The 13,560-nt window shown below is 48.8% G+C and overlaps 1 protein-coding gene across 2 annotated transcripts; it reads left to right on the top strand.

Annotated features, from left to right (window-relative positions):
• Nucleotides 1-2,425: 2,425 nt before the first annotated feature.
• Nucleotides 2,426-13,477, top strand: PCIF1 (PDX1 C-terminal inhibiting factor 1). 2 transcript variants are annotated; one of them, XM_027869598.1, is made up of 17 exons: nt 2,426-2,522; nt 3,313-3,507; nt 4,154-4,298; nt 4,937-5,061; nt 5,348-5,482; nt 6,121-6,248; nt 6,471-6,625; nt 7,180-7,327; nt 7,440-7,523; nt 8,174-8,273; nt 8,376-8,538; nt 9,800-9,972; nt 10,611-10,697; nt 10,876-11,060; nt 11,611-11,704; nt 11,802-11,977; nt 12,085-13,477. In XM_027869598.1, the coding sequence occupies exons 3-17, from the start codon at nt 4,175-4,177 to the stop codon at nt 12,317-12,319; spliced, it is 2,112 nt and encodes a 703-aa protein (XP_027725399.1). In that variant the 5' UTR covers nt 2,426-2,522; nt 3,313-3,507; nt 4,154-4,174; the 3' UTR covers nt 12,320-13,477. The 2 variants fall into 2 exon arrangements, with proteins under 2 accessions (XP_027725399.1, XP_027725400.1); XM_027869599.1 differs by having other exon boundaries at nt 2,454-2,485.
• The last annotated feature ends 83 nt before the right edge of the window (nt 13,478-13,560 follow it).

The following is a 13,560-nucleotide window of genomic DNA, read 5'->3' as shown; positions in this document are numbered from 1 at the left end:
AGGTTAGTAATTTTTTGGTCGTAGCTCCAAATCGCTTTCCAGAATGACTATGCCAATTTATAGCTCTTTCAATAGTTCATTAGTGTACCTATTCTCTTGTAGTTCCTCAAACATTTGTCATTTACCATTTTTCTTGTCAACTTTGCCAAACTGAGGAGAGGGAGAATCTTGTTGGTGTTGCCATCAAGCTGTCCCATTACGCACTTATTATATGCCACGTCTATTTATATAAACACAAAAGTCTGAGCTTCCAAGTATCCACTAAAGGGATAAAAATATTCAGAGATAAGGATATACGGAATATATACAAAATAAAATGTGTTGATGGGGGAAGGGGGGTGCATGATAGACAACTAGGGAAATTAGGAAAGGCATGTTGGAGAGAGTGGCTGGTGTGAACAGATTACAATATATTAAATGCAAATATATGAGGGATGTCTACAAGTTAAAATGGGTAACTCCTGGTGTAGGAATACTCTCTGACAACAGAGATCAAGACCCTCTGATTTAATGGATAAGTTTTTGGGAGGTGACAGAGGCATTTGGAGGTTAAATGACTTGCTCAGCGTTATACAATTATAGTCAGAGTCAGGAGTTAAACCTGATCTTCTCAACTTTTAAGCCCTTCCCTCTGTGTACTGTATCATGCAGCTTTCCTGCAACAAATTACTAACAAAAAATTGTGTAGGAAAAACTATACAAGTGTGGGCAATATACCAATATACCAATTTTCATACCAGAAATGGTATCCTTCCAGCAAAAATTGGCTCAGAAAATACAAATGTGACATCATGGAGAAGGATTCCTCAGAGAAACCAGCCTTTTGATATCACCTTCTGTTTAGCTGGCCTCCACTCAGCAAAGCCCTATCTGACAGACAGCAGGCAGCAAACTTGCCCTGCTCATTTCAGCAGCTCTTGGGAGGCTGGCTTTCTTGAGATATAATTGGGGAGAGGGGGAGGGAGGAATCAGTACTGCAGTGATAACCCAAAAGGGCAGCACCTGTCATCTGCAATATCATGTGCCCATAAGAGAATCAAGGCAGGCAATACAAACAAAAGGTACAGCATAGAAGTACAGCCACTTCTGCAGACTCTCCTCCAGACAGGTTTCCTGGTGAGATGAAGAACGCTGACTCAGGCTCTATCTGGCTTTATTCAGTTTTTGCAAATTTCAGTCAAGGCTTCTCTTTTAACTTCAGAACCGTGTGGGCCTTGGAGATTATGGAGTACAATCTCTTCGATTTAGAACAGAGAAACTAAAGCCTAGAGTGGTTATTTGCCTAAGATTGCTAAACTTGAGACAGAACCAGATCTGATTCTGAAGTTGTGTTCTTCCTACTATGCGCTGATGCCTATCTTTTAAACTGAGGGCAGGGAGTAGAGAGAGCTTTCCGTCTTAATATTAGAAAACCCAGATTCCCACACAACTGCCCCACGATGGTGGGCAAACCACTTGCTCTCTTTGGGTCATTTTCATCTTCATCATCATGGCTAACATTCCCATAATGCTTTAAGTCCTCAGAGCCTTTTACAATCAACTTACTTAATAATCCTAACAGCTCCATTTCTAGAATGTTTCATTGTTTAGGGAGACTTTCTAGAGCTAGGTGGTAAAAGTATTACTCTCCTTTCACATCTGAGTAAACTGAGACTGAGAGATAAAGTGACTTGTTCAAAGTGGCAGAAGTGTAAAGTTCACCTCTCATTTCCGAGGTGAGCAGCCAGGAAGTTCACTGATATTCCCCTACTCCTTTGAAATCAAAACTACAAATGGCCAGAAGGCTCCATTAAATAAACTAATATCCTAGGTCTCATTGCCAAACTTAAGGGAAGCCATTAGGTTAGCTTAGGTTAGGTAGCAAAGTAGAGTAAGCACTGGGCCTGGGGTCAGTAAGCCCAGTTTACTTCAGCTTCCTCATCTGTAAAATGGGGATAATAATAGCACCTGTCTCCCAAGGTTGTTAGGAGGATCAAAGGAGAGGTTCGGCACAGTGCCTGGCACATAGTGTTAAATCAATGTTGGCTGTCGTTATAATCAAATGATCACTGCTGCTATGAACTCCCTCTCCTATAGTGCTTTCACAACAACCCTGGAATATTTGAGTGTAATCACAGTCATCCCCTATAAAGAGGAAACTGGTTCAGAGGTAAAGTGACTCATCCAGGGTCACAAATGTAAAAAGCTGCCCAAGTCCCCTGACTCCAAGACCGATGTCCATGTATGCAACGCAAAAGCCCTTCCCTAGAGTGTGTGGACGGTGCAATTAAAACTAGACCTTTAGACTCCTTCTTCCTGAATTCTACCCCACCCACAGTCGTGGGTTTCGCCACACTCAAGATGGCGGCGCGACGAGTACGAGGGCCCTCAAAGGCGGTGCCCGCGCACGCGCAACGGCACCCTCCCTCCCCGGCCGGGACACAAGATGGCGGCGGCGGCGCTGGGGAGGGCGAGGCGGAGGCGGCCAAACGGGCGGCTCAGGAGAGTATGTAGTCGTGTACCCCCGAGTCCGCTCCGGGCAGGTAAGGGCTCCTGGAGGCCGCGGTCCTGCCGCGGGCCGTGCTGGAGTCCGGGGATCCGCGGTCAGGCGACGGTGGCTCCTCCAGACACTTCCCGCCCGGGGCCGCTGTTCAGCCCGGTCGTTGTCGCCACCGCCGCCGCCATCTTAGGTCCTCGGGCGGGCGGCTGAAGCTGGGAAGGGGAGGCCCAGGAACCAGGGACCCCGAGGGTGGCGGCCTAGGGGAACCCTCTCCCGCCGCTGCCGCCGCCTTCTTCGTCGTCGCCGCCTTTGTGCTGGGCTGCGACTCCCGAGTCTCCTCAAACCCGGGGGCGGGAGCGCGCGGCAGGGCGGGGGGCGGAGCCCGGGAGATGGGGCGGCGTGCGCGCACCCGCCCGCCCTGAGCTGGAGAGGGAGGTAGGGAGGGGGATTGAGAGGGAGGAGGAGGGGGAGAGCGCGCTCCCGAAATCGGCCCTCCCCTCTCCTTTCCCCTTCTCCCCTCCTGCCTGCTCAGAGCGATCGCCGCGCTTGCGCACTCCGCTCGCTCTGGAGCGCCGACTGGAGGATTTGGAATCCTGAGTCGGGAGCCCGACCCTTCCTCCCTCCGCCCCTCGGCCGTCGGGGGCGATGCCGCCCACCCGTCCGATTCGGGGATTGCCCGCCCACCTTGCATTGTCAGTGCTGGTTTCTCTAGCCCGAGGCCCCTCCCTCAGGGTCCCGTGTGTCCATCCCAGTGCTCTCTCTTCCCCTTGGCTTTGTGCTGCCCGCTCCCCAGCCTCGCCCTGCCCGTGACCTTGTTTTACTTTTGCACCCAGCTGCAGGTCTGACGATGCCCCTGGTACTTTGCCCAAGCCACTGCTGACCTGTCCACCCACCCACCCACCAGTGCCCAGTACCTAGCATTTGCCTCTGGCCACCCCTGGGGGAACCCCGCAGTGACTCCAGAGAAGCAGGGGTTGGTGAAGGTCTGGAGGTGCCTTCTTTTCGTGCTAATGCTGCAGACCCAGAGGGTGAGAGAGAAGTGGAGCTTGTCATCCCCTAGTCCTCTGGCCCAGACCCAAAAGTTCACAGTCATGTTTTAGCTCAGGGTCCCTTTCTATCTCTGGATCCTAAGACTTGGAGTGATTTTAGAGATTGCTGACCCTCCCCCTCCCCCATGTTTTACTGTTGAAGGCACAACACCTGAGAGATAATTAGCCTAGAATCACTCACCTAATGCTCATATCACCTGACTTCCAGTGCTATTTCCATTTAACTACCTTCTTCTAGCTTATGTTAAGCACAGAACATTTCCCATGTTAGGGAATGAAGAAATTTTATCTCCTGAACTCCACTTGTGCTGGCTACACACTGTGTGCCCTACCCCTATTTTTGTATAAAAATTAAGTAAATTCAATCACTTCACCCTGAAGTGATTGAGCTGAAAGAGTTAAGTATAGACTTCTGTCCTGTGCCTCCTTATGTTGAACATTAGAGCAGTGTGATAGGATGGCATTAAGGCAAGAAATGTGATCTGTTTTCTCTAGCATGGGTAGTCAGAAGGTTTTCTGGAAATAGCTTTTAGTATTAGGATTTCAACCTTTCTTTCTAGATTCTGCATGGAAAAGGTGAAAATGGAGTGGCCTTTTTGGTTCTGACTTGATCATTGTGTGATAGGTCTCATGCTGTTGCTGAGAGATGGCCAATGAGAACCACGGCAGTCCCAGAGAGGAAGCATCTCTGTTGAGTCACTCCCCAGGCACCTCTAATCAAAGTCAGCCTAGTTCCCCCAAGCCCATCCGACTGGTACAAGACCTTCCAGGTATTATAGGGGAACAGTGAAGGAATATAAAAAAGAGGTTCTAGGTTCTTGGGAAGGGAACTTCTTGGTTTGTATTCCGTGTGGGATTGTGCTACTAAGTAAAATTCAGATTTTTTTTTTCGCCTAGCATTCAAGGCTTTCTATAATCTAGTACTCCCCTACTTTTCCATCTGTATTTCAGTTCTTACTTTGATGCACTTTATTTTCCAACAAAACTGGACCAGTCTGTCATTTGACTATGCCCTGGCCTTTCCTATTTCCATGCCTTTGGTCATCCTATTCCTACTTCTGAAATCCCTTTCCTTATAGTCTTCACCTATTAAATTCCTATTTATCCTTTAATGCCCAACTCAGATGCTACCTTCTCCAGAGAACCTCTGATCCCCTCCTCATTGGGTAACAACTTTTCCCCTTAAATCTCACAGTCCTTTTTTCACTTATCTAATAAATTTATCTTTTGTTATTGCCTATAACTCAAATTTCTGTTTTTGTCTTATTTCCTCTATGAGATTGTAGATTCATGGGTTGGGACTCTGTTGAATCTAAACTTTGTATTTCTCCTAGCACACAGCTGATATTTAATAAATGCCCCTTATGCTGAATTCTTGGATTGCTTTGATTTTGGCTTTGGTTTCTAGATGAGCTGGTACAGGCTGGCTGGGAGAAGTGTTGGAGCAGACGAGAAAATCGCCCTTACTACTTCAATCGATTCACCAACCAGTCATTGTGGGAGATGCCAGTCTTGGGTCAGCATGATGTCATTGTAAGTGTCTTGTTTAGGACTGTGGTGGACCGATGTGGCTTTCCAAGAAGAGTAGAGGTTGTTGATGCCCTCTTTTGGGGGAGATGTCCTTTCTCACTTGGCTTGGACAAGCTGGTTGGAATAGTACTTCTGATATTGCCAAGGGTGTGCTGTCTGAGGGTGGATTTGCTGTTTGGTATTCAGTGGGTGGGAGATGGGTATGGGGCAGGGCCGTATAATAGGCTCTGCATAATCTGGGAACCAGTATTGCCAGTTATAACTCTGCTGGTCTGGCCCCCACCCCCAGTCGGACCCTTTGGGGCTGAATGCGGCTCCGATGCCCCCAGACGCTGGAGTGGTGGAAACACCAGTGGAGAACAAGCCCAGGAAAAGGAGGCTTTCAGAGGAGCAGCCCAGCGGCAACATCGTAAAGAAGCCCAAGGTGTGTGTCTTGCTAGTGAGAACAACCTGGAATAAGGTCAGATGGGCCTGAAGGCATGCGTGTAATGAAAAGAGGCCTAGAAAAGGAAGCAGAGGACCTGAATCTGAACTTGACTTTGACACTTACTGAACCATATGGCAAGTTACATAGCATGTTTTAATGGAAAGAGTTCTAAATTTGGGGTTAGGAGGTCTGGCTTCAAATTTCAGCTCAGCTCTTTTACTCCCTTTGAACCTGGGCACATCATTTCTCCTCTCTAGGCCTCAGTTTTTCTCATCTGTACAAGGAAGGGTTGTATTAAATTGTCTCTAAATTCTCTTTTATCTCTGAGTCCTACATTCTCTGATCTTCACTGTAAAGTGGAACTTCATCTCTCCTGTAATAGAAGGATAATAATGCTTGCATTCCCTCCCTCACAGCACTGTTGTGAGGATCAAGTGATATAATGTATTTGAAGACCCTTGGTAAAGTGTTGTAGTCTTGTGAAGTATTATCAGCAGCACTTAGTCAAGATTGGTGTATTGGGGATAGGAAGAGTGGCCCTATTATTCTATAGGGATCCATGTTCACACATGACTTATTGTCAAGACCTTGGTGGGTTTGGCAAGTATCGTGACTTTTATTATTCCTCCCTTCAGGTTGAAGTCCCAGGGACTCCTGCCCAGTCTGTACCCAGCTCCCCTAGCATTCCTGGCACACCAACCATGAAGATTTGGGGCACATCCCCTGAAGACAAACAGCAGGCAGCTCTCCTTCGGCCCACTGAGTGAGTCCTTCCCGTAGGCCTCCTCAGGCCCTTTTCACCTCTGTGTGGGTACTCGAGGCCAGGAGGGAGCAGCTGAGTTGCCAGTAGGCTCATCTGGGATTGGGTCATTGATTCAGAGGCTGTTGGTGATTACTGGGTTGGGTGACTGTCTTGGAAATCTGGAGCATGAGAGCTCCTCTTCTTCTCCTTACTTTCTTTACTGGCCACTGTCTGTGTCCTCAGGGTGTACTGGGACCTGGACATCCAGACAAATGCAGTGATCAAGCAGCGGGGGCCGTCCGAGGTCCTGCCCCCGCACCCTGAAGTGGAGCTGCTGCGCTCCCAGCTCATTCTAAAACTTCGCCAGCATTACCGAGAGCTGTGCCAGCAGCGTGAAGGTAAGGCTGGGTGGCTGAGCCTCTCCTTTGTTGATGGCTCTTTTTCCAGCTTTCTTTGTTGCCTTTACCTTCCTTTCTTCCCCTCTGCCTTTGGAAAGAGCCAGGGCTGCAGCTGAGGACTTCAGTTATCAGAGTCAGATATATGCAGGGCCTTTCCCTTCTGGACCTCCAGCTTTAAATTGAGATAAAACCTGGGGTGCTTCAAGTTGGGGGCAGCACCCACCCTTTCTGTCACTGTTGCTGTTTCTAGAGATGTAGTGTGGTAGAAGTGGAAGGAGCACTGGATTTGGAGGCACGGGATCTGATTTCAAATCTCGATCCAGTCACTAACTGTATCATCTTGGACAAGTCACTTAACTGGTCAGGGTTTCGTTTTCCTCATCTGTAAAATGAGGCAACTAGATTCCCTCAAAGGTCCCTTCTGGTTCCTTGTCCGTGATCCTATGATATCCTTTCTGGGTCACTTCTTGGACTGCCCAGAATGCCCAAGGTCTTGTATTCCTTTTCATTCCCCAATCTCCTCTTGGGACTGCTCATATTGGCCTCTCTTTCAGGAATTGAGCCCCCAAGGGAGTCCTTTAATCGCTGGATGCTTGAGCGCAAGGTGGTGGATAAAGGGCCTGACCCTTTGTTGCCAAGCAACTGTGAACCAGTTGTGTCTCCTTCCATGTTTCGAGAAATCATGAACGACATTCCCATCAGGTACTCCTCTAGCTGGTCCACTCGGGCCATGTGCCTCTCCTAGCGCAGAGTCTACTCCCTTTGGGGGTAACCTGACGTTGAGGTCCCTGATGGCCATCGCTTTTTGACCCAGGTTATCCCGAATCAAGTTCCGGGAAGAAGCCAAGCGGTTGCTCTTCAAATATGCAGAAGCTGCCAAGCGACTTATTGAATCCAGGTCAGGAACTTCCCCTTTCTAAGCCATCAAGCCATCGCTACTTCTACGGGGAAAATTCTCTAGGAATCAAGTGGGTGGTGGGGTGGTAGGAGTCTCCAGAGTCCATCCTATACATTCCTCTTTTACACTCAGTAGGGTCTGTTATGTTTGGGGGTGCTGACAGGGATCTCAGGCACCAAGGCTGAGGGGGCACAGGTAAGTGGCTGGTGGACAGAGAGGGATCCTGGAGAAAGTGTTGCGCCGGGTTGCTGGGCAGGCCAGAGCTCCTGGTTCTCCCTGTGGCGCTTCGTCACAGACTCGGAAGCAGCCCCTTCGTTAGCTCCTGAGCAAGTACTGGGCTGAGTTAGGAGACCTGAGTGTGAATCCCTCTGTGACCTTAGGCAGTCACTTACTCTCTGTGAGCCTCAGGTTCTTCATCTATGAAATGGAGATAATATTTATATTACCTACTTAGCAGTCTTACAAGAAAAATACTTTCTAAATCTTAAATTACTGTAGAAATATGGATAGAGCTATATTGCCTGACACAAGGCTTGTGAGGGTGGAATATGTGTTGGGGTGGGGAGAGGAGGCGGGCCAATGGAACCAGGGCATCTCAGTTGGCCTGGTTGTGGTGCCCAAGGGCATTGATGTGCTGCCCTTCCCTATAGGAGCGCATCCCCAGATAGCAGGAAGGTAGTGAAGTGGAATGTGGAAGATACTTTCAGCTGGTTACGGAAGGACCATTCAGCTTCCAAGGACGACTATATGGTAAGTGGTGGCCACTCTTCTGGGTCTTGGAAAGGAGGGTTGAGAGGGTTGGGGGCTCCCCAGGGTAGGTGGGGTTGTATCTACAGGGCATGTCTGCTGCAGGACCGTCTGGAGCACTTAAGAAAGCAGTGTGGCCCCCATGTGTCAGCTGCGGCAAAAGACTCAGTGGAGGGTATATGTAGCAAGATCTACCACATTTCCCTGGAGTACGTCAAACGAATCCGGGAGAAGCATCTTGCCATCCTCAAGGAGAACAACATCCCGGGTATGGGGGTGACCATCAGGAAAGATGGTTGGGGAGCTTTTGGGTGGATGAAGGACTTTAAGAATCCCTCTGGGAGCACGAACTAGTTCTGGGAGGAAGGAGTAATTGTAATCGTGGAAATACTTAATTGGGCCTTGTTGCCTTTTGGGTAGAGGGTCTACAACTCCATGACTGGCAGCTCTTCTCAATCCATAGCAGGGAGAGGAGAGGAAAAGAAATTATATGTTAGGATTATGGGATTTTGGAGATGGAAAGAACCTTAGAGATTACCTAGTCCAACCCCATGTTTGTATGGATGTGGAAACTGAGACCCAGAGGTTGTGACTTAGCCGAGGTGATATAGGAAGTAAGTGGAAGAACCTGGATTTGAACCCAGGTTAAAACATGTAGGGGCTTGGCAAGGAGGCAGCACATGTTAACTCCTCCTGCTAGTTGATGGGGACCCCAGCATTGAAGCATCGGTGCCAGCTTTCTTCATCTCAACATGAGGCATTCCAGGGAACATCGCATGGGGTGGTTACCTCAAGGAGGCAGTCCACAGGAGCTAAGGAGCTGACCCGAGCAGATCTGAGAGAGCCAGGTGCATATACAAGGAACAACTGTAAAGAAACAGATGACTAGGAGCCATTGACTAAATTAAGACGCATTCATTGTTTTATGGCTAAATGGCTTACAAACACCCCTATCACCAAAGCAAATCCCGTGGGACTGACTCCCCATTCAAACTAATCTTTGGTGATTTCTTATTATCTACCTTTGGTATTTATTCTAACTTAACTTCATCTGTATTACGTGGAGTCTGGGCTCAGGTGGGGTGCTCCGCAGCACACAGTATATGTTGGTGTTCTGGAAGGGGTGCCAGACTTGTAATTAAGGGTCCTTGGTTCAGATCAGGGCTCTGATATTTACTTGCTCGATGACTTTGGAGAAGTCACAGATTCTCAGAGCTTCAGTTTCCTTTTTTGCAAAATGAGGATACTGTAATAATGTTGCATTAACCACTTAGCAGGCTTGTTGTGAGGAAAAGTCTTGGTAAGCCTGAAAGTGCTATATAAATAGTTGTTACTATTTCTTTTATTATAATGATAATATAATTATGACCTAGGTCTGCAACCCCCTAGGTATAGCTCTGCCTGCCCCCTGCCAGTCTTCCTCAGTAAGTCCCCTCCAGGTGTTCCCTGACCTGAGTTGAGCATAGGCTGGAGTGGAGCAGGGTGGGGCCACCCCAGGCCAGGGCCCTCACCTCGCCCACTTCCCTCAGAGGAGGCAGAGGCAGCAGAAGTGGAGCAGCGACTTGTCTACTGCTATCCGGTACGGCTGGCCGTGCCCTCACCTCCCCTGCCTAGCGTGGAGATGCACGTGGAGAACAACGTGGCCTGCGTGCGCTACAAGGGCGAGATGGTCAAAGTCAGTCGTAACTTCTTCAGCAAACTGGTGAGAGCAGAAACATTCAGCTTCAGTGGTGGGATGTAGGAACTAAGTCAGAAAGGAAACATGGAGGGAACTTAAGTAGTTGTCTGCTGAAATCAAGACAGCAGGACAATCAGAGGGCTCGATTGGGAAACGAAATGGCATTAGGATATAGTGGTGCCTTTGGACTTGGAGTCAAGAAACCGGGGTGCAAATCTAAGCTTCAGCACTAATGTCCGCTAATTTGGTAACTTTAGTCAAGTCATTTAACTTTTTCTGAACTTTATGTATAGTTTCTTTATCTCTAAAATGGGGATAATGCTTACACAATGTACCTTCTATCTTCACATGGTTATTTTGAGAGAGCTTTGTACACCTTAAAAGTACCATATAAATGCAAATTATTATTTTATACCTCTAATGCCCTTACGTAAAAGTACATATTAGAGTTAGGTGCTGCCCTTAGCAGTATCCCCCTTACCAGACTGGAAACTTCACATGGGCAGGAACTCAGACAGATTAGAGCATTAGATTTTCTCTGTCCTCAGCACACCAGAGGTGCTTAATATAGCGGTTGAATTGTTGCCCTGGAAGGAGATCCTTCCTGTGAGCAAGGAGCCTCCAGGAGCTCTGCTAATGCCCAACTCTCTGTCTTCTGACAGTGGCTCCTCTATCGCTACAGCTGCATTGATGATTCAGCTTTTGAGAGATTCCTGCCCCGGGTCTGGTGTCTTCTCCGACGTTATCAGGTATAGAGTATAGGGTATGGCTGTGTCATGCCAAGCTGACAGCTGCTGGAAACTGGGATGGGGGATTCTGAGGAGGTATGACTGACCTTTAAGAATGGGATGAGGTGGAGGGTGGGGAGGAAGAAAGGTGGCGATCCCTCCCTCCTGGTGATCGTGGCTTTCTTGGCTACTCCTGCAGATGATGTTCGGGGTGGGACTATATGAGGGGACAGGCCTGCAGGGCTCACTCCCAGTACATGTCTTCGAAGCTCTACACCGACTCTTTGGCGTCAGCTTTGAATGTTTTGCCTCCCCCCTCAACTGCTACTTCCGTCAGTACTGCTCTGCCTTCCCAGACACCGATGGCTACTTTGGTTCTCGAGGGTGAGGTCCTGGCTGCTGGTGTGCAGTGGCTAGGCTATACATAGCTCTGAAATCAGAGGGGCTGGCTCTTAGCTGTTAGTGTGGAGTCTTCTAGCTCTCCCTGGGGGATGTCATTTCTTTGGTATGGTTATTGCTGAAGAGGAATCTTATCAAACCTGCTTCATAGATGGGCATAATTGTGTGTTAGGTATCTGCTGCCCATCAAATATTGTATATAGTAAACTATGTACAAGATAACTGTTCCTCACAATTTTCAGTTTTGTTGGGAGATAATAACCAGGTAGTAAACTAGTGCCAAGTGACTTCCCTTCTCTCTAAGAAAAGAAGTGATTAGATGTAAGTGTCAGACAAAGATCATACCAACAGAGGTAGTTTGGGAAGGCTTTGGGAGGATGATTTGAGGTGGTTTTCTCTGCCTTTTAATTCTCCAACCCTCTGATAACAAGCACTTCCCCTACAGTACCTAGCACCACATTAGATACATACATAGGTGGGATTCGCTCTTGGTAGATTGACTAACTTCTGACGGGCCTCCCTCCCCTGCTCTCAGGCCCTGCCTGGACTTCTGCCCACTGAGTGGCTCCTTTGAGGCAAACCCTCCATTCTGTGAGGAGCTGATGGACGCTATGGTGTCTCACTTTGAGGTTTGTGACCCTCATGGATGGGCTGAGGGGCTGGGGGAGGCACGTTTGTGAGCCATGCAGGAGTCTCAGCACCACTTCCCCAATTGATGCTTTGCAGAAGCTGTTGGAGAGCTCCCCAGAGCCTTTGTCCTTCATTGTTTTCATCCCGGAGTGGCGGGACCCCCCCACACCAGCACTAACCCGAATGGAGCGGAGCCGTTTTAAGCGCCACCAGATGGTGCTGCCTGCCTTTGACCATGAGTATCGAAGTGGCTCCCAGCACATCTGCAAGAAGTGGGTGTATTTTGTAGGGGCTGGGGCAGAGGGAAGGGCTGGCACTGTGACAGGTGGGGTAGGACGACCTGGAGCAGCTGTTACTGAATGGCCCATTTGCCTTCCAGGGAAGAGCTCTATTACAAGGCTGTGCACAACACGGCTGTGCTGTTCCTACAGAATGATCCTGGCTTTGCCAAGTGGGAGCCAACACCAGCAAGGCTGCAGGAGCTGACCACAGCCTACCGGCAGTCTGGCCGAAGTCATGGCGCCAGTTCAGGGAGCACTTCCTCTTCCTCTGAGGCCAAGGACCGTGACTCTGGCAGGGAGCAGAGCACCAGCCGAGAGTCAAACCCTACTTAGCGGGCAGTGGAAAAGAGGGCTGTTGAGCTGTGGGGGTTCAGGCCTGTCTTCCTTCCCTGACCCTAGCCCCAGCCCCAGGAACAAGATACCGTCATCCTTTATGGAGCAGCAGAAGGGTCAAGGCTGCCACTGATATAGGAAGAATGTGGTCCTATGGCTCTCCTCACACACATATCCTTCTCCCCCAATTTCCTTAAAATCTCATGCTCACTCCATGTCCCTTGTGAATAGTCCCACATCCTCCCTGTCCTGTCGCTAACGCTGTTTCATGTGTAAAAAAAATACAGAAAAGCCCCAAGACTGTGTGAGGGTTCTGGAAGGAGGAGGGGGCTTTCCAGGCCCCCTTCCTTGGAGCCCATGTCCAGGCAGAATCATGGTTGCTGCCTTTTCCTATGCCACTTCATACCAGTGAGATGTTCTCACTGCACACACATCGTCCCTTTTTTTCTCTTATACACCCACTAGCTGCAGGTCAGGGAGATAAGGGAGTCCTTAGGGCCTTCGGTGTGTTTTAGTGAACAAGCCGTAGGTGCAGTGGTCCTGGCTTTTAGGGCCCTGTGTTCTTGGGGACACAGATTCACACAACTCCCCTACCAGCCTTGGAGTGAGCCTTATGGGCAGGGGGCAGAAACCAAATCAGGCCAGGAACCAGATTCATCTTCCTCTTGGGTTCTTCCTTGCAAGGGTTTTTAGTAGGCCAATTGAACCCTTACAGGTTATATAAGAGCTAATGGGCCCAGTCTGGTCTTTAATTGATTTGAGTAGTCTTACCCATTGTGTATAGGGACCTTTGAATGAGCCTACCCCGTGCCACCCAAAACTTGTCAATTAGGGTTCCTTAGGCCTGTGGATTATCAACTTCTTCTGGTGTCCCCAAGGACAAACTGGCAGGAGTTCGAGAAAGCCTTTAAAGGGCAAAGGGACCATAGTCTAGAAATGCATGATTCTAGAATTCGAAAGTAATTCAGTAATAATCCTACTTCAACTTGAGCATGACAACAAGCTCTGATACTACCTGTGATCTTATGCAAGTCACTTCTCTCTCTGAGCCTAATTTTCCTCATCTGTAAAGTGAGGGGGGTTGGGTGAGATGATCTCTAAGGTCTTTTAAAGCTCTGTCTTTGTGACTGAATTTCTGTAAAATGATACCTTCCCCAATCCCAAAGCTAATTCTGCTTTAATGTTGAGCGCCACCAGCAGGAAGGCCCCAAGCTGCTGCTATCAACAGCAGAGGGCTGACC

Source organism: Vombatus ursinus, unplaced genomic scaffold, assembly GCF_900497805.2.
Source record: "Vombatus ursinus unplaced genomic scaffold, bare-nosed wombat genome assembly UNPS02014793.1, whole genome shotgun sequence".
Taxonomy (NCBI): Eukaryota; Metazoa; Chordata; class Mammalia; order Diprotodontia; family Vombatidae; genus Vombatus; species Vombatus ursinus.
This window is presented reverse-complemented; position numbering and strand designations above follow the sequence as displayed.